Source organism: Melospiza melodia, chromosome 11, assembly GCF_035770615.1.
Source record: "Melospiza melodia melodia isolate bMelMel2 chromosome 11, bMelMel2.pri, whole genome shotgun sequence".
NCBI lineage: Eukaryota > Metazoa > Chordata > Aves > Passeriformes > Passerellidae > Melospiza > Melospiza melodia.
The window spans coordinates 28,407,866-28,431,187 of NC_086204.1; the positions used below are offsets into that span (position 1 = coordinate 28,407,866).

The 23,322-nt window shown below is 41.7% G+C and overlaps 1 protein-coding gene across 5 annotated transcripts in view; it reads left to right on the forward strand.

Annotated features, from left to right (window-relative positions):
- FGGY (FGGY carbohydrate kinase domain containing) overlaps positions 1 to 23,322 on the forward strand; it is a 128,785-nt gene that overhangs the window by 67,574 nt on the left and 37,889 nt on the right. For all 5 annotated transcript variants that reach the window (XM_063166212.1, XM_063166211.1, XM_063166210.1 and 2 more), the window contains 2 exons: positions 17,785 to 17,892; positions 21,561 to 21,622. In XM_063166212.1, the coding sequence (XP_063022282.1) occupies positions 17,785 to 17,892; positions 21,561 to 21,622 (170 nt within the window). The remainder of the gene's footprint in view (positions 1 to 17,784; positions 17,893 to 21,560; positions 21,623 to 23,322) is intronic.

Genomic DNA, 23,322 nt, shown 5'->3' on the forward strand with positions numbered 1-23,322 from the left:
CCTTTTAAGGCCTTTAATCACTTCAGTTCAAACTCAGGAATAGCTGCTTGTGCAGCTTTTGCTAGATTTAAGTAGATTTTTACTTAAATCTACCTACTCAGCATTTTATAATCATTTCCTCAACTGCCTGCCTTCGCCCATCTGCACAGGGAGGGGTATAACAATCTGTAGCCAGCAGACAATAAGTAAATTCTAAACTTCTCTGGATCTAATCTGTGAAAGGATTTTAGTTTTCTGTTCTTTTATCTATTACCTGAACAGGCTGCATGAAGTGAGCGTGGAGCACACAGAGCAGTGGTATTTGTGTTTTAATGAGACCTATATGCAGCTGCATTTGGCCAAAATTAGCTGCTCCTTTTTTTAATTAGGGCTATAAAATGAAAGTATATTATACTTGTGTTTTGATAGAAATATATATTTTCTCTCTCCGTGTGCACCAAGGGACCCTGAGGGCTACAGAGATTAATCATCGAGTTTAATTTAATGCAGTGGGAGAGAGACCTGTGTGGTCAGGCGGGCATTAAAAAGTGCCTTTGATGTGCCTCAGGTGCACTGAGCCCAGTGAGCCAGCAACAATAATACCTTTGTGAGATGATCAGAGACGAGAGAGGGAGAAAATGGCCTGTGTGGAAACTCAAGGCCGTCCTTTGTTGTGGTTCTGGCAAACGAAGGAGCCAACTGTCAGGAGAAATTCAGCAAACAGAAAGCAGGGGGAAAGGACGGCTGGGTTTCTTTCAAGGGGCCATAACAGGAAACTGTTCAAAATCATCTGCAATGCCTTTCTTTTCCAGCCCTTCCTCCTCCTCTGCTCAGGGCAGGGGGACTGCTCTTGGTATCTGTGTGCTGGTACAGTAGTTCCATTCTCTAGACCAAGTACTGCATGAGTCACGGGACTTGAACACAGCATTTACTTTAAACTTTCAGAGAAACTGCTCCTCGACCCAGTTTTCATTACCTCCAGGACTCTAGAGATCTTAAACAAAAGACTTTGCTAATCATGCCTTTGATATTTTAGAAAGTACAAATGTGGAACCTAATTTTACTCATGGCTATAATAGCTTAATTTGTGGTGGAACTACCATTTTTGAGTGAGGATATGCTTTTGGAATTAACCACTGGCAGTTTGGGGTAAACAGAGGCCCACAAAGAATTTCATGTTGCTGTTGAATAGCTCATGAAAGCAGCAAAATGCTTGTTGTAATTAGGTTATTGACCCCAGCCCAGGTCTGAGCTGTTGGTTGCTGAAAGTCACTGCCACCTCAGGGCTCATCCATTATCCATGAGGAAAAAGAAAAGAAAAGATGGTTTTCTGAATATTTTTGGACGGCTATGCATTTTACATGATTCTCTGCTGCCTCCTTTGCCCTAGCAAAAGACATGGGCAGAATTTGCATTAGGAATGGCAAATAAGCTGCTCTTTCACTTGTGAAGGATTGTTTTGGGGCTGGGATCCATCCCTGCAGGTTTGGTCTCTGTGCCCAAGGATATTCCCTGACTTTCCTGGGTGGGCTGCCACTGCCCTGGTGCTTTGCAGGCAGGGGCTCTGAGCTCCAGCACCCACACTTGGCTTTGGAACTTTTAGGAGCCTTTTTCTCTGTAGCCATGGTGACTACACCAAATGTGTCAGTAGTTTTTCCCAGCAAAATCACAGCAGGTTTGAGGCATTGGAACAGGAGCTTGCCTCTTATTCCTAACTTGTAGTTTGTGTGGGTCTAACAGACATGCCCTAACTTCTGGGAATAAGGTAGTTGGTTTCCCTAAAAGCCTGTCTTCCTGCTAGTGTCTCAGGGTTTTATGGGGTATTTTAAAGGTTTTAAAAATCCTTTTTTTTTTTTTTTCTGAAACGTTTATGTGATTGGGAGGTTTTCAGGCACAGATTTCTGTATTCCCATGTCCCAGTCCTGGACACAAGCATGCTTTTTCAGGGCAAAGTTGTACCATCATGAAAATATTTGTTGTTTTTGCTCCAACGCCTTTTGTGATTCCCAGCTGAAGAAAGTAGGCAGAGCAGCTTTCAATGGGAGCATGGTCTGGCCTAATTTTAGCTTATTAAGGGGGGGAGTGTTAATTTGCTGGTATTTTGAGTCCCAAATGTACAAGTTTTTGTGTTCTGTTATCTCCAGGGTCTCTGATATTTTTTTTCTGTCTTCATTTCATGATATGGTCTGTGTTCTTCTTCAGTCATTCTTTCTTTATCAGTTCTCTGTACTCAACACCTCTTTTTGAGAATTGTCAAGGAATCTCTTCAAGTTTAGATGCAACCTCTTCTTTTGCATCTGTTTTTGTTACTTATGTGACTCTTGGCATTGGGACTCACCTGGTGCACAATTCTTTTTTTCCCTGGGTGATAACGTTCATGTGGTTTGAACTGTATAATTTAGTCATTTTTTTCAATTGGAGAGGCACAAGTAATTTATCTTCTACCTTTTCAGATTTAATACATGATCTAAAACACAGAGCAACTACGTGAACATAAAATGAGCAGATCATTTTGCTGTCCCAATGTTTACTATGGATTATTTCAGGAAGAACATCCCATATTCTCTCTCTCACTAAGCCTGACTAGCCTTTGAGTGCTTTCTGCTAAAGGAACTCCAGCCCGATTTGCTTATTCTAAATTTGCTCATTTGATTCTCGTGATGACTGGCAAACACAATAGAGCTTCTTTGCTCCACAATATCCGCCCGAGCTGCCAGCTTTGTTCACACAAATAGAGTGTTAAGCACGTTTCCACCCCCAGAGCATGCACAGTACGTGTCCTTCGCAGTACATCCTGGAGAGGAGACAGCAGAGACATGCTGGCTCAAAGTGTTCTCAGAGCCTGATCTCTAATCTCAGTGGGAGCCAGACCAGCAAGTGGATTCAGTGTATTTTGGCTCTGATACCGGAGTCTCCTCTTCAGCACATGCCACGTTGTTAAAGCAGCAGCCTTCGGGGTGATCGCCGCGCAGGGGCTCGGAGCGGCGCGGAGCGGGCAGGGCTGGCAGGGCTGGCGCTGCTTTGGCAGCTCGGTGCCATCCGCGGGGCTGTGCCCGCAGAGCTGGGGGCAGCGCTGGAGCCCCGCTCGCTCCCTCCCTCCTTCCCTCCGGCATCCCGGCTCGGAACGTGCGCTCCCCGGGGCACCGGGCACAGCCCAGGGCAGCGCAGCCCTGCCAGCTGGCTGCCACCCAGCAGGGACAGCGAGCTGTCCTCCTCCTGACCAGGGGAAAGGCGCTGCCTTCGGGAGGCTCGGGCGGGAGAATGCGGGAGGGAAAAATAAAACCAAAAGCAGGGGCAGCCTGGGCAAGTTTGGGAGATGATCTGTGTGGGTTTTATGGAATTGATCAGCACCTGCCGTCTTGCTTTTTAAATATTTGTCTCCTCTCTAAAGCCTGTAGAGTCTTTGGGGTGGGAGAAAGAGCTGAGTGTCACAGGAGCCTCTCCCTCGCTCTGTCCTCATTCGGCACAGTTCTTCTATATTGCATTTGGCAGCAGTCACAGTGCTGACTTCCCAGCTAATGAAGATGTTTTACATTTAGGGAAGGCTGCATGAAATGAAAACCACGTTTACTTCACAACTGTTGTTGCAGGTTGCCCGTCCTTGGTGTACACAGATTTAGGCTCGTGTAGAAAAGGTCACAGAGCCTCTTTAGGTGCCTTTTCAGCCAACGGTCTTAAAAAGGTTATAAATCCATAAAATTGCCACCTTCTTTTACTTGTCCCTCAAAGAACTCCTCCACACCCTTTTTAATGAAACTCTCTTGTTCCATGTTCCAGCATCCTCAGTTTCAAAAAAACCCAAACACAACTGTAATATCCCCTTTGCTGGCATTAATTTGCTGTTGTATGCTTTGCTTGCTTTGTTTTCTTTTTAAAAAGCAAGAAGTAAAATATTTCTGCTAGCAGGGCATATAAAAGATTGTTGCTTTTCTGACCTCCCTATTATATTAATAAAAGCTAGGAAGACTTCAGTAGTGGTGGGAGATCATGTGCAGGCAGCCTCCAAAACCCAAAGCACTTACTTGCAGAACTAGTAAACCACAAAGCTTAAGATCTTGAAATGTAAATAGGAAGTTGGAGAGTTTACTTTAGAGCCAGCGGTGGTGAGTCTGTACAATGTTTATTTCTGCTTGCCTCCCAGCCTTTCCTAAAGCTTGGCAGAGATGAAAGGGAGGCTTTCTCAGCGAGTTATTAAAAGTTTTTGTTATGAGCAAGATTCCTTTGTTCCTGGCCTGGCATAATTCAAAGCTCAGGTATGCCTTGGTGATGGAGAGAATGGGATGTTCCTATTTAGCCTATGCCAGTCCAGAGACATCAAAGTTTTGCACCCCAGTGCCTTGCTGGTAATCAACCTGTGCAGGGGAACGTATCTGAAAGCAATTTAATCTCTATTGTACATAAAGTAGATAATGCTCAGTAATATTCCCACAAAACTCTACATTCAACTCTCCTTGCCTTTTGTGAACAGATCAGTTGGGTTCAAAGACTCAAATAATAGATGTGGACAGAGAGAAGGCTTTGAAAAATGCTCTGCTTGGAGAACCATGAAGGCTGATACTCAAGAGGCAACTCACTGGCATCAGTGGAATCTTTGAAAATTCCAACTCAAACGGTGCTTTCCATGCTGTGCTTCACTGCAAGCTGCCCTGTTTGACAGAGGATCAGGTGTTGGATTTGAGGTACTGAGCCTTCAGAGTACTTGCCCAGGGCAGCTGTGGCTACCCCATCCCTGGAAGTGCCCAAGGTCAGGTTGGACAGGGCTTGGAGCAGCCGGGGATAGTGGAAGGTGTCCCTGCCCATGGCAGGAGGTGGAGCTGGGTGGGCTTTAAAGTCCTTTCCAACCCAAACTATTCTATGATTCTGTGATTCTTTCTGCAGTGTTTCTGTGTTGGGCTTTCCAGGTCTGGCTGCTGATAGGGCTCCTCTCTCTTCTTCACTCCTTTCCCCATGTTTTGCCTTAGGAAGAGTGAGCAAGAGAGACTGAGCTTCTTGCATTCTTATGTTGGCCCTACAAAGATTTAGCTGGTCTGGTGCTGGAAATATTGGGTTGCTTAGTTTGGGTCCCTCTGCTTAAAGCAGTGTGGGATTGGTTACCTGTTATTAGATCAAGCCCTCAATCCACCTTGGACCTTCATTTCTTAACTGTAACAGCTGTATATTTTAATAGGATATGGGGGATTTTGCTGCTTCTGTTTTAGGAAGGAGTTTGTATTCTGTACTATGTGATTCTGGGAGAGTTAAATGTTTGTCTTCTTCACTGATGTTCACATGAGAGCATCACTTCATTGTGGGGGACAGGACAAAGCAACTTACTTTGATTTGTTGTTTAAGTAGCAATATTCTAATTTGTGTCCGCCAGCAGCCTTTCATTGTAACAGAAGATTTTTGGTTTTTCTTTTCTGTATTCTTCAAAGTGATGCAATCAGATCTGACAGGTGCAACACTCCCATCAAGGCTCCAGGGTAACCGAATCTGATCACTCCTCTCTAGACCCAGAAGGATGGATTGGCCTGAAGCCCAAAGTCTTAAGCAACCCCAAGTGTCTTCCTGGAGTGCTCTGCTCCAAGGAGAGCTGCATAGGGGAGTTTTCTCAGATCACAAGCATACAAATGTATAATGAATGACCTTTCCAGATCCCTTGTTTCTCTTGTTTTTGTGTGTAGGCATGAACTTACTGAACAGCCTGCTTGGTCTGTGTGTCTGGATCTCAGGGAGAACAATTTTCTGCTCTTTTTCTTCCAATAACTGTAAAAGAATAACTAAAATATAAATTAAATAAGATATGATAAGAGATAATCTTGGTCATCTCCTAGATTTTTTCTGGGCTGTGGAACAATGAAATGGAATTTTTGAGGGAATACAATAATTGTATGAAAACTTAAGAGTTTTCTGTTAGTTTTAAAATTTTGGAATTAGCCTTATTTGCAGTGAGGGTTGTGAAAATTTGGGGTCAAATCCCATATTTTCTTTGCTCTGTGATTCTGTCAGATGATTGCCTTTCCTTGGTTCCCTCACTTGTACAATGAGCACAAAGTGAAGCTGTGCAGACAAAGATCTCTCCATTGCAAGGTGTGGTATGGGAGTGCTGAGTATCAAGGGCTCCATGGACAAGGGGCTATAGATGCAGTGCTGTTTATTCTTCTTAATAGCAACAGTTCCCCCAGTCAGGCAAATTCCATCAGTCTTTGGGCATTAGGTCTCTTATTCTGGCTTTTCCCCTCCATTTCCAATTCTGTTCATCATCTCATGAATCACTAGTTCTTCATCTAAGTTCCTTGTTGCTGTTCCATCTGTGAATGGGGCAATATCTTGGATGGGGCAAGCTCTTTTAGGGAGAAAGTAAATCTCTTGTCATGTAATCCCTCTGGGAGCAAAGTGGGGAGAAGCATTAGCTGCTGCTTTTCTCCCAGTGTCAGCTGGGAATCACAGTTTATGCTGAGTTCATTGTTTATTGCTGTGGGTGAAGGCCTGAGGTTCTCTCTCTCTGTTTACTCTGTCCTTGGGAGTTTGTCTCAGTAAGTAAGGGCTGAATAAACACTGGGTAAGATCCTCAGGATTTACCCATTTAGTTATTCAGATTTTAAAAATATGTTTGAAATAGTGTGTGAATGCATATCCCATATAATGTGAATCTGCTTCCAGCTTCAGGGGTATTGCAGAGGATTTATTAAACTGCAGCCATGATTCTGTTGTTGGTTGTGGCCTTCACTGATGTATAAGGAACACTTAAATAATGGGGGGAAAAGAAAAAATCACTAAATTGAACTATATTATGCAAAAAATAAATAAGAAAGTCCTTAAGATGTGTGGGAAGGGCATCCAGCCACAGTGACATGGACTGGGTCTGCCTGGGAATCCTCAGAGCTTGGCTGGGGGTCCTGGAGGGCTTTTCTCAAGTGCCATGTAGGAGTAGAGTTTGTTTTGCTACTTGTGGCATAGCTGTTCCATGTGTACAATTCCCAACCTTTCAGCTTGGGATGAGGTCCCAGTAGTCTCCTAAAATAAGATTCTGCTGCAAATAATACCTGAAACATGTTTGTTTAGGACCCAGAACTGAAGATTGAAGGGCTGTGAGCTAAAGGAATAATTCTGAGAATTAAAAACTCCAATGTTCTTATAAGAGACTTGTGCTGGTCTGTAACATGTCATTGTAGTAAATTTATTTTCTAATGCACATAAGAATTATTTTCTTATTTATTTTCTAATGGAGACTTTTCATGAAAACTGGGGGTTGTTTGCAGTATCAGTCACTTCTGAAGACTTGGTTTCTTGTGGTGGTTGAAGATAAGAACACAGATTTGCTTGAACTTCATCTCACTGGAGGCTGGGAGGATATTTTGGTGTAAATTATTGTATTTTTCCTGTATTTCTATGATCTTCCCTAAGACACCTGTTACTGCCCACCATTAACAACAGGTTAGAAGGTACTGTATGGCTTTTGGGGTTTGATTTTATTGTTTTAAACACAAGAAGAGTTAGTTCATACTGTGATGAGCTTTAAGGAATTTAACTTTCCATAGCAGCAAAATGTAGTGTTATCAAGTGGAAAGTTAAAATGACTGTGCTGGAAGATTTATAATCTTAACACAAACTGGCATTTTGTGACAGGGAATATCTATCACTGGAGGAGAAGTAAAAATAAATGGGTGGAATAAATGGTTGTAACTCATTTGAGGCCCTGGATCCCCAGTGAACTATTGTTTTGAGAGGCACAGAAGTAACTGCAGTGAGTCATGGAGCAGCACTGCTGCAGAAGGGTCCAGAACAGCATTTCAGCAAGGACACAAGCAGAAGCCATGGGGTAACCAGACAACCTTTCAGCCCATTTATCACAGCACTTGCAGCTCCCATTTCAAGGAAGGCGACACAGTAAATATGAGCAAAAAAAAAAAAAAAAAAAGGTTAATGTGTATATCTGTATACAGACATTTCACTAAATAAAACAATAAAATAAGTCAATGCAGAACTGTTAGTGCTTAAGTGGTTAGCAAAAAGCATCTGAATCCATCACAAATGGGGGCTTTTTTTTTTTCTGTTTTGGATTTTGAAAGCAATTTAGCAGATTAAAGCTCTTTTTTTACCAATTTCTGAAGGAAACCTTGACCTTTGGGAATACAAAGAAAAGGATCATAGGCTACTGTGTGTCCATCGTGTACTTTCCCAAGCTGAAACATAAATAAGCTTAGTGTTAATGGATTCTGATAAAAAGCAGAAGTAAGTGGATGTGAACATTTAAGCTTGGAACAGTCAAAATTCATCTAATTTAAAGGGTTTGCTGCAAAGCTGAGCATTCAGTCAGGGTCCCTGACAAGACTTTTGAAGTTCTTGCATCTCTGATTTCGGCAGAAGGAAATGGTGGATGTTGACTGAGTCTGGAATGATTACCCCTGCATTCAATCCCATTTAACTTCTTCCAGAGCTGAAACTTTCAAGTTGTCCCAGGCTTAATTCCAGGTTTGCTTCCTGGAATAAACAGGAATTTAACCTCACACACAAGGAGCACAAACTTCACTGGGGTGCAGACTTTCTGTGCAGGACACCAGGATTGTTTTTTTCTGTGCCCAGGGACAGTTCCAGAGGCAGATGCTGTGCTTAGACTTGTCTGTTCTCCTGGAGACCCCTCTCCTCAGTGACTCTGAGTGACCTGATAATCTGGCACTGCTCCCTAGACCCTCCTGGGCTCTCCCTGTGCTGATGCAGAATTTGTTTGATTCCCCTGCTCCAGCCCCTCTCTGGGAGTGGTTCCCTATTCTTGAATCCAGTCTCTCAACCATCTGACAGTGCCTGGTGAAACCCTTCATTCTGCACAACAAACAGCACCATTACTCTAAAAGAAAACATGCACACCGAGGCCTCTGAGCCCTTTTAGGTTATGACATTTTTAGACCATCATTTGTTGGATCCCAGACTGCTCCAGGTCTTGCCTCTTTCTGACAGGAATCTCAGGATCCAAATTCCCAGGATGGCAGAGCTCCCTAAGCCCAAGCTGCTGCTCCCTTCCATCACCTGTGGGGCTCCTGACCCTGATTCACAGAGAGGGCTCAGAGATTTTTGATGCGTCCTGGGTGAAAGTTGAGAGTCTGCTGCTCACAATGCCTGGGGAAAGTCATGGTCAGGAGATTGCTGGCAGAAGATCTTGTAGAAGGTTGAGAACTTTGTGTCTGTTCCACAGCATTGATTTTTACATTTCCATTCTCTAATTGTTTCTCTCAAAACAATTGCATGTGGTCTGGTGGGGTGCGTAATTATTGCTCCTGATACAGCTGTAATTAAGCCATGCTCCTCTTCTAGCTTGTGCTTCAGTGGCCAACTTCCAAATTCTCACATCCTGTTACAGCTCCCATCTTCTATAAACAGCAGGTAAAATTCAGCAAAGAACTGAAACAGGACTTGAGGAACACATTCAGACATGGCCCTCTCAGCTTCTCTTTCATTAACATCTTTCCATTTTTACTTAGATAATAGTAAGGCTAACAAAATGAGGAGCATTTTTTAATTCCAGTATAATTTTTTTCTTTTTTTCTGTTTTTTTTTTTTTTTGAGTGCAAAAAGTGAAAGTCAAAAGCTTACAGTAGGAGGGGTAGGTACCAGTCTTCCTCTCTATTTTCCCCTGGGGAAAATGGCAGGATTTTTTAATGTGAAAAGTATTGTTCTACTTAAAACAAATATCAGTTGTCCAGCTTGGCTGGTTAATGTTTAAAGCTAATATCATTGCCAGCTTCTTTCATAAGACTGGTATTTAAAAAAAAAAAAGCGAAAATAAGATTTAAAAAATCCTTTTGTGCGATCGTGAAATAAGAGTAGGGGCAGATGAAGGAATGAACTGAGTAATCTATAGTGTGTATTTGTACCATGTCAGCAACTCCCAGCAGCACTCCTGGCCCTGGTTTCCTGTGCAATGTGCCAGGTCCCTGGGATCTGTCACACCATACACCACAGAGAGATGATGAGTAGAGGTGGTTTTGCTGGGCAACTGACCTCCAAGTTTTGCCCATAATAATTTATTCATGTGGCTGTACCCTAAGACATTCCAATACCAAACATACCTTGGGCTGAAAATTGATGCAGCCTATTGGAAAAAATACCCACAGCCAGCTCAGACGAAAAGCTGGACCTGGCTGCTGCCTGAAAATGGGGCCTCAGGAGGTGCAGGGGGTCACAGCAGTGAGTTAGTTTGGCCCCAGAGCATCCCCTGTCAGAAGCTTTTCTCAGAAATGCAGCTTCAAACTGGTTTCAATGGCAGATATCCAGAAAAGCTGCTCATACAAGTGCAGTCTCTGACCTCTTTATTCCCTGCCTGATCTGTTGCATTTTTAAATACAGTGTAGTAAAACAGGGGTGGTTTTTTGGTAAATATGATTTTTGTGTTGTTGTCAGTTTTAAACAACATTTTAATGGATGCATTCTCTTTTAAGAGCCAGTACCTTCCTTGTCTTTTCCTTCTCTAGCTGAATTTCTCTTTATGCCAGTAAATATAAACTACTTCTGCTGGTCTAGATTAATTCCTCTTTACACCAAGAAGTATAAGCTCAGTAAAAACTGAGTAACTAAAATGATCATAAGTCAATCTATTCTTTTATTAAAATCCTTTTTTTTTTTTTTTTTCAAATACCATTCCTTGTTTAGCCTTTAAAAAATCTAACTGTGCAAATGTTTAATAAACTCTGTGAAGTTTTACTCAAATTGATTCTTGTTAGATATAGAGCTGGGTTGTGCATTATATAGTCCCAGTGTATAACTCACCTGAAATATTTTCAGAGATGAAGCAATCAAGTTGCCCTTGGAGTGTGGTTTCTTTATTGCACATTAATCACATACCTGGTTTGGCCTCTAGTTTGTAGACCAGTTAATGTTTTATGGAGAATTTAGAAAATTAGAAATAGTTCTGCATGTGTGTCATTCACATTTTGCTGCCCTTCTCACACAGATTACTTCTTGGAGTAAGAGGTAGCAGTAGTCCCCAAGAAGTCATTTGTGTCTCCTAGTTTTAGGTTGTACTGAGAGTTTTGTCTGGGAGGTAATTAATACAGGGATTGAATTTTCCAGCTCTCTGTGGCATAGCTTGGGCAATAAGTGATGAGGTGCATGTTCAGTGAGGCATTCTTGGAAGTGTTTTGTATCCCCTAAGCCAGAATTCTTCTGCTGCCTGTAAACAGGTTACCAAAACCATCCGTGGGTGGGTGAGCTCAGGCAGAGCCCCAAAGTCCTCGTCCTCTGTCTGTTGTTGTTGTCACTTGTGTGACTTCCATCCTTCCAGTGGGATAAAGTGAGCTCTGTGCAAGAATTTCTGTGGTCTGGTCTTAATATCATGGCAGAGTAAATCTGTCACTGAGGATGGCTCAGGGGATGCCAGCCTGTCACGTGGGGCAGAGCTGGTGACTTGCCCACCACGAGCTATGCAGCTGCATAGCAAACCCATGATGGCCAGGGGACCTGAGCTTAAAATATAAGCAAATAAATTGCTGGCAGTGTATGACCTGTAGGAATCGAAATATTAATAAATTTTAATTTCCTTTGTGTCCTGAAGTACATTTGAAGTACGTTTCTTGTGTCCCAAAACCTTATTTTCTTAAATATATCTTGCATCAGGCTGAAACTAGAATACTGTATTGTGTTTAGTGTGTAATTACTACTACTAATAGACATATTTTAAGAAGTTGACTTGGTGCACCATAGATTTAACTTAGAAAATAGGCTCCAGAGCTATAGGAAAGTTTCATTTTAAACCCATTTAAAGCTTGAGAAATAATGCCAGGATGGCAATTTTAGAGTAGGATCAGTTCACTGAAACACAATTTCATGCCCCAGCTCTGCCCAGTGTATATATGTGTGTATATATATATATCTATATGCCACCAGCAAGTGCTGTTATTAAATCACACATTCAGTAGCTATTACTGTGACCTAAGTTTGAACCAGAAACCTAGAAATGAAACATTCTTGGGTTTCCCTTTGAGTTCTTTCCTTTTTTTTTATGAATCTCTTTCATTCTTTGTCAGAGAGTTGGGGTCGAGTAGCTCTATAAGACCCATCTGTCAGCAGAAGCAAAATGATACAGTTTTCTTAATGCAGGATTTTATGCATCCATGTAAAGCCTCTGAATTGAATGGCTGTCAGTATTCTCAATCCACAGCCAGTCCGAAACTTTGAAAGTTAAAAGTCAGCAAAAAAGTTAATGAAAGTATTTGACTTGTCAGTGATCAAAGTCCAGAACTGTAAAGAGCATTTATTAGTTGGTGACTGATATGGTGCTTTTCCTTTTTTCTTTCTCTGCTCTCTCCATTAATATCTTAGATCTTTTCTTCATACCTGTCTTAGCCTAACAAAAGCAGCTGTTATTCTGAATTTCTGGCTATAGAACCTGATAAGTGAGGTGATTTTCAAACAAATTTTCTGACCTAGCTACTCCTTAGCAAATAATTACCTTAAAAAGTTTTGGCTCTAATGTGACTGTACTCTGAAAGTAGAATAAAGGATTAAACTTGCTTTCATGGAAGTGAGTGTTAGTCAAGAGTAGTTCCACAGAAATAATTTCCTCTCTCTATGGCATGTTGGAGGTAAATAGAGATGCTGGTAGTGATAGCAGAATGCTGCCACATATCAGAAGCTCAATATTAAAAAGCAGAAATTAAAATGGCAGAAGACGGATATAGCAGTATACCTTGTTAATATAAAGATTTGCTTTTCAGGTAATAGTCAAATTCTCTGTCAGTTTTATTGAAGGAGTTTCTGTAAGCCTACACCAACAGATGGTGTCAACTAGGGGAGAAAATTGCTGAAATTCATACTTCACAAAACTGCTCTCTCCAGCATGGTGTGTTTTATTTTATCTTGTCTCTGATTGCCCTAACATTTACATAAAGCTGAGGAGGAAACACAAGCATGTGCCTGATCATCATGGCTGGTCCAGGAAAACAGAGCTAAGTGAAACAAATCTCACAGTGCCACTTGCTCCTTTGATGGCATGGCTGGGTGCCCAGGTGAGGCTTGGCTGTGAAGGTCTCTGTTCTGTCCTGTCCTTGAAGCCAGGGACAGTTCTGAGAGCTGAACTTGGGATAAAGGCACTGACTCCTCTGATTCACTCACATGAGCTGTGAATTAGCCTCTCCTGCTTTTTTTTCCAGGTAGACTTTTATAACAGAAATGGATTTTTTTGCCTGCCTTTGTTTTAAAGGGAGAGGCAAGTGGGAAGGACTAATCTAAATTAAATACGTTACAGATCTCATAATAATGCCATTTAAGTAGGTCCTTTCTTAATTTACCTTAGTTCTATATAGCCTTTTATATTTTAAAAACATTTTTCATTTCTGTGGGCTGCCAGATGTGCTGCTGATACCTTCTGATCTTAGGTAGTTTGACACTGATTTTCCCAGCGCACGCCAGGGTTCAAGTCTGGCCTGTAACTCATCCAAATGATCTATTCATAACAAAAAGTGCCTTCTGGCAGTTGCACCACAGCTGAATATTGTTAAACTGAATTCATCCTTTCATTTGTTTCTGATTGCTCTATAATGTTTACATATCTTACATATTAGTATGATCTTTTATAAAGCACACACTGAGGTTAAACCCGCCCAGAGAGAACTTTTATTTCCCTTCTTCTCCCTTTCAGAAGGTGTGGAACTCTTTTTTTGCTTCTTTTTTTTTTTTTTTTTTTTCTGTCAAATGAGCAGGAATCTTGGAACTGCTTAGTGCTCGTTTCATCCAAAACGATGGGGCTGAGCAAGCAGGAATGTGTGTGGTGGGGAGGCAGAGAAAGGTGACATTTCCTTGCACAGAAGGATTGTCCCCATCCCCAGACAGAGTAAGTGTGAGGTGGAATTGCCTGTCTGGGTGTAATCCGTGTCTGAGCTGGCATCGTCACCCATGAGGGCAACAGTCCCTGTGTGAACACGTTCAGCTGAAATATTTATAGATGCAGCTTATGACTCAAAGTCTGAACAGGTTCAGATTCCTCTCGTCTTCTGTCTTCAAATTCCTGCTGCATTAATTGTGCAGAGATCACTCTCACCTCTAGCAGAGGATATCCTGTGTTTTAGTTTCACTCTATATAAAAGATAATAAGTGTTACTATGTCTCACAGTGGGAGTGTGTCACAGGAGGAATTTCAGTTCAATGGAAGGCAGAAAATCTTAGGCTCCCTTTGAATTTGTATTTTAACTTCCAGAGAAGGATGACATCTCTTATTTGCTTTAAAAATAAAAATCAATTGCCCATAAATCTGAAACACATGTTGTTTTTCTACTAAAAAGATTAAGGATTTTCTTAAGCTCATTAAAGGAAAAAAAAATAATGACATTGATCCTCCTATATCACCATAAGAATGTCTGAAGGCAATTGAGAGCTGTAAAAGAGACATGGTGTTATTGTAACCAAAATAGCCCTGAATCTGGAAAATTGTGCTTTTCTTTTCTTCTGGGTTCTGCAGCAAACTTTGCACTGTTTCTCCAACCTTATGCCTCTGTCTAGTCATGTGTTTTAGTGGGATTGAGTGGGATGTATACTCAAACAGAATTAGGACCTTTTATTATGAAAATACAAATGCCAGCTGCTGCGTGGCTTGAAAGATTTAATCACCGTCCAAATATTTCAAGGAGGGGAAATGGAAACCATTTGCTGTTTCTGATGGATATAGCTACAGGAGGATGCTCATCCTGTTGCTTCTCAAAGATTGTGTGTCTGTTTTGGGGAATTTTCTTGCTTTTTGTGTGCATCAAAGCCTAGAGTCTGCAAATGTGAATTGAAGTCCTAAAGTGAAAGGGGGAAATGGGAAATCTGATTATGCCCTATCATCAGTAAAGCCCAGCATGACAAGCCAGTGTTCTTTATTCCAGTTAAAAGTTCCCACAGCAACAAAACTGATAACCAAGTGCCCTGCTGGCTTTATTCATCAGTGTGGCAATTCCCAACACCCTCGTTTGCTCTGTTCATGTGTTGAAAGTTTGCTGGAATGTGTACAAATGGTACTTTGGTGGTAAGAGGATAGGAAGGTCTTAGTGTAATGTGAGAAGAGCCAGCATGGAAATATCCTGTCCTAAATTCCTGTGAGTGTCCAAAACACAAAGCCAGAAGTACTGGCTGCAGGGAGAATTTGGTCTTTTAATGAATCTAAACATTTTCACAGGAGAATTCGGTAAATGGTAGACTAATGACAGGAAAAAGGTGTGGGGTTTGTATTTTATTTTATAAACTCTATTGTCCTTCTGGATGTTGAGACTTTCCCCTGATTTCATAAAGCATCTTGATGCCTTTAATGTGCTTTGGCTACTTGTTTTTTTCAGGTGACACAGCAGTTGGATCTTAAGCTTGATCCCTTTGCCATAACCAGATTTTTCCTTCAGGAGACTGCAGAACCCTGCAAAGTTCTCTGTATCACAAATATTTTGAGATAAGCCTTCAAAACCCCAGGCCCCTTCTGCCCTAAATGTACCTTGTGACTTCCTGGGACACTGTGCTGTGTCCATGGCTGTGGGGTGGGAATGAGTTGGGATGTTTGGGTTCTCCCCATGCTTCCATCACCAGCTCAGAGCAGATACTGACTGGGAACTTTGACCACATGCTGTGTTCTCAGTAAGGTCAGTGAAGTGGAATTGGTCTAAAAATCAGCTTGTTTTAGGATTTGCTTTTTCTTGTGCTTCGTTTTGTTATTGAAATCGTAAAAGAAGGCTTGCCCCATCGAGGTGCTGAAAACTCAAAGCTGTATTAATTTGTAGTTTTAAGAGAAAACAAAACAAAACCAAATGTCTTTGCAATGTTTTTGACGTAGCTTCGTCCACTTGGAGTCATAAATGCCTTTGTAAATTCAGTGCAGCTATTCTTGCTCTTTAATGTGTTTAGTCAGCCAGAATCTTGCACAGACACACAGACACATGTGTACGCACACATCTGTAGGGAAAGTAAGTCAGGGCATCAGAGCTGATAAGGGAGAACCAAGCAGGATTCCCAGATTTGTTAGATGCCTTCCTGAGAGAAATCAGCATTTCTTGACACAGTGGTGATGTATTTTGAAAAACAAATTTTTGTTGTTTTGTTTTCCTACTTAACTTCCTGACAAGAATCAGCTGTACTGTAAGTTTATGGCTTGAGCAGACTATTGTTTGTGCAGAAACCTCCCTGCTGCTGTATTTACTAAACATGTGTGATGCACAAATGCCAGTAAACTGCATCTTGGAGCATATTCCCTACTGGCTAGTACAAACTGCCTTTAAAGTTCAGCCTGTTTAAATATAGAGAGAATGTGCATAGTTTGACAGGAGCAGGCCTGAATTTTTAATTATTCTCAAAACTGTTTTGATGTGAAGTCCAGGCTTTATTGAATTCAACAGCAAACCTTGAGCATCCTTCAATGGGTCTAGAATTTTGCTATTGAAGAGGAAAGTCTAAATGCAAAACACCCCATTGTCCCATTGACTAAGACCTCTCTTTTTGCTCTTCAGCATTGGAAACACACAGACTGATTTCGTTAGGGAACTAATTCTCTTGTATCCTTCTCTGCTAGTAGTTCCCACCTTCTAGAAAACAACAGTTGCAGATTTAGCCATCATCAGTGGGAAGTGCAGCATAAATCATGGGATGGTGTAGGACTGCACTGCTGTTCTCTTTTCCCAGTGAACTCACAGCTGTGTCTCACTTGAGTGTGGAAGAGAAAACATGAATCCTGCTTCCAAGAGAAGCCTGGCAGGTAATGGATGGCCTGTGTCCTCCAGTCCCTGCTGCAAGAATTCCATGTTCAACCAGGGGGGAATTCGCAATTAGTCTTTGGAGCAAGTCCTGGGACCCAAGTCCCACCATCCCATTTCTGGTGTGTGCTGGCCTTGCTTGCTAGACTGCACAGTGATCTGCTGAACCAGGAGGGAAGTCTAGAAAGTCTGTCTGGTCCATTGAAAGTGAAACCACTTTGCAAGAGGAAGAAAAATGCCCTCCACCCTTATAAACTGGTAATTTGCATCTTCTGAAGGAGAGAAAGGAAATGAACCAGTGTCTCCCACATCCTGAGTGGTCTAACCACAAAAGCAGGGAGTGCAGGGACCAGGCTGTCACTGTGCTGGGGATATTGGTGTGTGGGTGGTGGAGCACTGCTCTGATACCTGCCTGATCTGCCCTCACAGCTAGGAGTGGTTTGTGTAAAGCTAAGCCTAAGTGAGGGGCAGAGTCTGGTGTTTAGCCAGGCATGTTTGCTGCTGAAGCCAAGCAGATCCCAGCCCAGGTGTGCACCTGAGGAACCCAGCTCTCCTGGCACTGTTGTGAGGGCCCAGGTGGAGCTTGGGCTTCCACTGCCAGCATGGAGCTGATGGCAGCTCTCAAGGGACACCACTGTCCTCTGCCAGCAGGATTCCCTCCTCATTCTGGGCTCTCCAAATGTACAGGATGGGTGCTCTGGAAACTCAGTGTGAATTACAGTGCCTGTGTTTGCTCATCCAGTCAAGCAGAGTATTGTATCCCACTAGTCGCTCTAAGTAAGGCCTTTTTCTGGAGAAATGAGGCAGTTTCCCTCTCTCTGTAAAATGCATCTCCTATTCCTGAAATTTCTTACTTTCTGTTTGGCCAGGCCCAGCTGTTCTGTCAGTGGGGATGGGTGGGTTGTGGGCTGTGTCTTGTCATCTAAAAATTATGTAAATGGGGGAAAACATTTTTCCATGCTTTTTGGAGTAAATTTACCTGTATATCTCCACTTCTGTTGGTAATTCCAGTGGAGAAGCAGGAATTGTCTCAGTATTGGACTCTGACGGCTGCCAAGCTTTAATTGTGAAGTTCCTACTTTGACAAATACTTGGATTCCCTAGAGCTTTCTGTTGTTTTTTCCAGGTGAGTGAAACCCCCATTTTTGTGCCTGGTGTTTGGGGACCATATTTCTCTGCCATGGTACCTGGACTGTGGTTGAATGAGGGAGGCCAGAGTGCTACAGGAAAACTGGTGAGTGTTTGGAGACTGGCAATTCAGACCTGAAACACCTCCATAAGATCATGGGATGTACCAGGCTGCTGAAGGCAATTAACAATTAGATGAGTGTTATGTCTGTTATGTAATTCTAATTTGCATAGAGATAGGGGATTATGTACAGGGCATGTCTTCCTTTTATGGTGATGGTAATGATTATTGTAATTATCTTACAGGCAAATTGGCTTCATTCTTTGCTTTAGCAGGAGGCTGACACAGAGTGTGAGGTGAAGAAAATGATACACATTGTATTATATAGATCAGTTGTGTTCATTGATGGACATAAATGAAAGATATAGGGGCAGAACAGTAACATGGTAACATATTATTCCATCACCTCAGTTGTTTCCCTGAATACAGAGAATCTGAAAGTACTAGGTTAATTTAATTTACCAATAAAAATTAAAGCTAAGCAGGGTTCACTAAGAAATGAATCTTTGTATTTACAGGAAGGCAGTCAGAAGTATAACATATCAAATTTAAAGAAAGGCTGCATGTACACTTTAGTATTTAGGCTTGAGTCCAAAAGTGTCAGCAAGTCCTTGGTGACTGCTTAACCCTGGGGTTTCTGGATCTCCTTGTGCTGATGCCTTGTGAAGGCTGCCCTAGAACAGAGACTAGACAGAATTAAAGACTAAAGCAGGGATTTATTAAAGGGCCTCAATGGATCCACCTTGGGCAGCACAAGAGCCCAGCCAGGGCTACACCCAAGATGAACCAAAATGGTCATAAAATGGATGGCCTGTCATGGGGTACATTTTTATAAGTTTTGGTCCATTTGCATATTGGAGTTAATTGTCCAATTACAGTTTTAGCCTATGAAGTTCCATCCTTCTTATTTTTTCTGTCTTCAGTCCACAGTGTTTATGCTCTTGGGCCTGAGATTTGGATTATTTGTCCTTGGTCCCCAGCTAGAGTAGGAATTATTTTGTCTCTATTCTGTGAAGAGAGCTCACCATTCCCTAATATGAAGTCTAGAGTTGCACACTAAAGCAGCACAGAATGTAAAAAATATAAAAGCCAAAACCTGAGGCATCAGTGTCACCTTGCCCAGCCTTAGGATGCCCTGGCTGCCCTCAGGGCTGAGCTGCAGGGGCCTCTGGAGAGGCTGCAGGAGAGAGCCCCAGGCCTGTGGGTGTCCCTGCAAAGCCCCAGTGCAGGTGGGTTTGTTCTGTCACAAACTGCAGCTGTGATCACTCCTGACTCAGCACCACCCATCTCTTTACAAGCCTGGAGGTGGGAGTACATGGCCAGGAAATGCACTGGGGCATTGCTGCATTTAAACATTCCATATGGAACAGTCACTGAATGAGAAGCAGAAATCCTCCTGGATCAGGAAGCCCAGACACACCCCAGGCTGAGCTGTGACTGGGATTCCTCCTGTGCTCTCTCCTGACGTTCCTCTGTGTCACAGCTGCAGTGGCAGAGTCATTCCTCCTCCTGCAGCCTGGCTTCTCACCCCACCTCCAGCCCATTTTTAGCCTTGTGGCTAAAAACTTTTAAATTAATAATTAATAATAATTTTTAATAATTGCTTTTGCAGCAAGTGGGATACGTGTGCTTTAAATTTTTCAGGTAAAGATTGGGCTAGGACCAAGAAGTGTCCCATTTTACAAATAACTGCTACAACCAGACATAAAATTAAATAATATCCATATAAAATAATAAATGAATGCTGATAACACTACCATTTTTCAAGGAAAATAGCAAATCTTGTGTGCTGCTTTGCAAGAACACTTTTGAGAAGGAAGTTTCTGTGTGCTTAATTCTGAACAGGTAAATACACTTATCTAAGTTCCAGACAGGATACAGGCAGCCAGTAGTTGTTCTTGGCTGGCTCACAGTGGTTCCACACTTTAAATGTACAATGAGAGTTAAAGCATTTGAAAAAGATGATTTTGAAAATCCTTTCCTTTCTTGTACCAGAGAACAAGGCGTTCCTGAATCATTAAAAAACTTACTGGGAAAAATGAACAGTCTTGTTAGGACCCATAGCAAAAGTCAGCTTGAAGTACTGTTAGGAATATTAGGGAAAATGTCTCATTAAAACACTCGTGGAATATCCCCTGTGGTTTCCTTGAGGTGGTGTGAACAGAAGACACAGGGAGCCATGGGAGGAGACACAGCCTGTGCAGGGTACACTGCATTTATTATCTCTGTCGTTTCAAAGCTCCTGCTTTCTCACACCTAAAGTTTTCTGAAAACAAACCAAAAAAAGGAACATGTTTAGGGATTCTTTCCATTGCTTGATCAACACCCCAAGGTGAATTATTTCCATAAAATTTGAACAGTCTGATCAAACTTCTTAAAAGTAAAGTTGATCCCTTTAAAAAGCTCAAATTTTTGGGTGATACCGCTGCAAAAGAAATCACTTGGATTTTGAAACTTGTTTTAGATAGAGTCCAAATGAAGAATTAAGAAGTCCCTTATTCTGCAAATTCTTGTTTATTTGTATATTCAATGGGGTTTTACACTACATTTTCAAAATTTATAAGAAGAAATATATTGCAAAACAAAGGATAGCATGACATCATCGCAAAATGTGAAATAAAAATAACAGAAAAGGGTTTCTAGATGCATCCCTCCTGTGGCCATGGCTTGAATTAAGGGCAAACATTGTAAGTCCTGTAGCAGTTATGTGTAACAGTGTTTTCAGAGCAGACACCTATATATGATGTTTATTTATGGTTTTATTTCTGAATTTCTGAGCTGCCCCTGTGTTCTGCAGGATTGCAGAATTCAGGCCTGAGCTGTGTTTCTGGTGCATGCACACGTTTGGCCTCTGATGCTGATCTCAGGGAGAACAGACATGCATTATTTTCTTTGCTGTGTTCACATGTGTATGCTTCATTATGTGGTTCAAGACTAGACTCATGCTGTTAAGATTAAATACCAATGTGATTTGCTGTCAATAAGTACTGCCAAATATACTCAGTGCTCTTGAGTAGCTGTAGTTTTGCCTCCTTAGCTTTTACTGTCACCTCTGATGGGATATTACCAAGAGGCCACAAAACGTGCTGAATTATTGCCTTAAAAGCCCATATTATTCTACCTGATACTTTGTTTTGTGAGTAATGGTAACCACTCTGGAGGGAAAGGACAAGCTGATTTATAAATTCAGCCAAAGACAGAGCTTATATTGATCTTCTTTTATAGCAATAATTGCTTCTCAGGGTATACATTTTGTTTCCTGCAATGAATGCATGAGGCATCTATCAGGATGACAACACACCTTGTGTTTTATCATAACAGTGTGAAAGAGAAAGATGATGCAGGGATTTGGGCCAAGAAGATGCTTCTGGTAGAATTCCAATGAGGATATCCATGCAGAATGGGACAGGCTAGAGGACATGCAGGGAGTGTTGGACAGGAAAAGAGTCATTCTTTCACCTTAATCTCCTGACTGAGGAGCTGCATGCTTAGCATTTGGCCTGGGTTTGGTGCAAGGTTGGTTGTTTTTCTTACTGTTTAAATGCCAAATCCTGAATTTCAGTGGGAGTTTTGCCATTGGCTTTGCTAGGATTAGGATTTAACACTTCATGAGTAATTTAGAAGCTCTCTTGTCTTTTTTTAGAGCTTCCATTTTCCAGGATTGAATTTTCAAGATGTAATCATCCTCAAAATGTTGCTTTTCTCTTTTTCAGATTGATCATGTGGTGCGAGGCCACGTCGCCTTCCCAGAATTGGAGGCCAAGGCTGAAGCCAGGTCACTGTTTTATTCCTTTATCACATACCTGCCTCACAGACTGAAGCACACTGTATTCCCAGCAGTGTCCTCACTCTCACTCAGGGGAATTAACAGTCTGATAGCAGGCTGGAACTATTTACAAAGACTTCCCAAATGATTGCTCATAAATGTAAGATTTAAACTCCCCTCAGATACCTTTGGCATATCAGATACCTTTGGCATATCTAAGTAATCTTGTTAACTTTTTGCTTTTCTATCCAGCCCAAGGTATTTCTTGATTCTATAGCACCAGCCCTGTTCAGCAGACGTCCATGCCTTGGGCTAGCAATATGTCTTAATTTGTATGTGAAATAATTAAGCTCCAAGGATGGGATGTAGCTTAATTAGGAATATATTATTCAGTATTTTTGAAACAGTCATCTAAAGGAAGATGTGGCCACTGTATGAGAAACTCCAGCTTGCCCCACAAATAGAACAGAGAAACACAGGATGAATTTTCAGACAAAGCTTTAAATGGAGGGGTGACTTGGAGGTACCTCTAGGATTCCTTGAACAAGAGGCTGTCTGTGATGTGGAATTTGAGCTTGTTCTGCTTTAGAAGTAGATGAAGACAGTTCAGACACTTCTGTCAGGCCTGGACTTCCTCAAGCTTTTTTGGCTTGGATTCATTCTGAGATGGTTCACATCACTCCCAGAGAGGTCTTAGCTGAACAGTTGGGCACGTTGGATGAAAATGTGATTCTTTTAAATGTCTTTTTCCCCCTTAGATTAAAGAAAAAGCCCAGCAAACTTGGCATTTTCCCTTCAGTTTCTCCCTCTGGTCTTTGAGGCAGGGCCAGTCCTGATGGATGGATTAAACACGTGCTGATACAGAGATATTTTCAGTCCTCCCTGGGGAGATAAAGCTCTACCTGGTTTCTCTGGATGACCCTTCCTTGCCTTGCAGGGCCCACTGCCTTACTTGTTTGTTAAGAACTTGACCAGGATTCCCAGAAATACATTGGACTTCATTCAATATGAAACAGATTCATGCTTCCTAGAATTCTCTTTGTTGTTCTTTGGAAAAGGAAATCAGGAAATAAATGCATCTGTGTATGTTTGGAATAAAGATTGAACTGGGTCTTTTTCAAAATTCTGGCTTCCAGGCCATTTTTCCAGTGCCCCCATTTGAAGTATGAGCATAAGACAAACAGTTTAGTCTGTAATGCCAGGATAAACCATTTTTTTTTGTGCTGGAAAAATGCCTATGGAGTATCCTACTTGTGTCTGCTGGGTCTGATACTGAACTGACTGACCACAAACAATGCCACAGTGCAGAAATTGAGATTGTGATGTGAACAGGACACTAAACACAGAATATTGGCAGTAGAACTCCATATTATCCAAGGGTCTGGTGTCATAACTTTGGATTTGAGTCTCCTGCAGTTAGTAACATGGTGGAGAATAGCACTGATAGTAAGAGTTGTGATATTTTATTAAAAGAGTGATAATATTTTACTAAGTTAATTTGCTCAGTGGTACTTTTCTAATGCTTTCCAGGTATCACTCTCCTAATGAAACATTGGTATTGCTATAAATTTACTAAACAAGTCTCATATTAATTCTCTCATCTTCTGTCTCCCTGTCCTTCTCAAATATTTATTAAATTTAAAGAATTTCATTTGAATGAACAAAAATCAGGAACTTTGAAATCTGAACTTGTTATTTCCTTTTTTTTT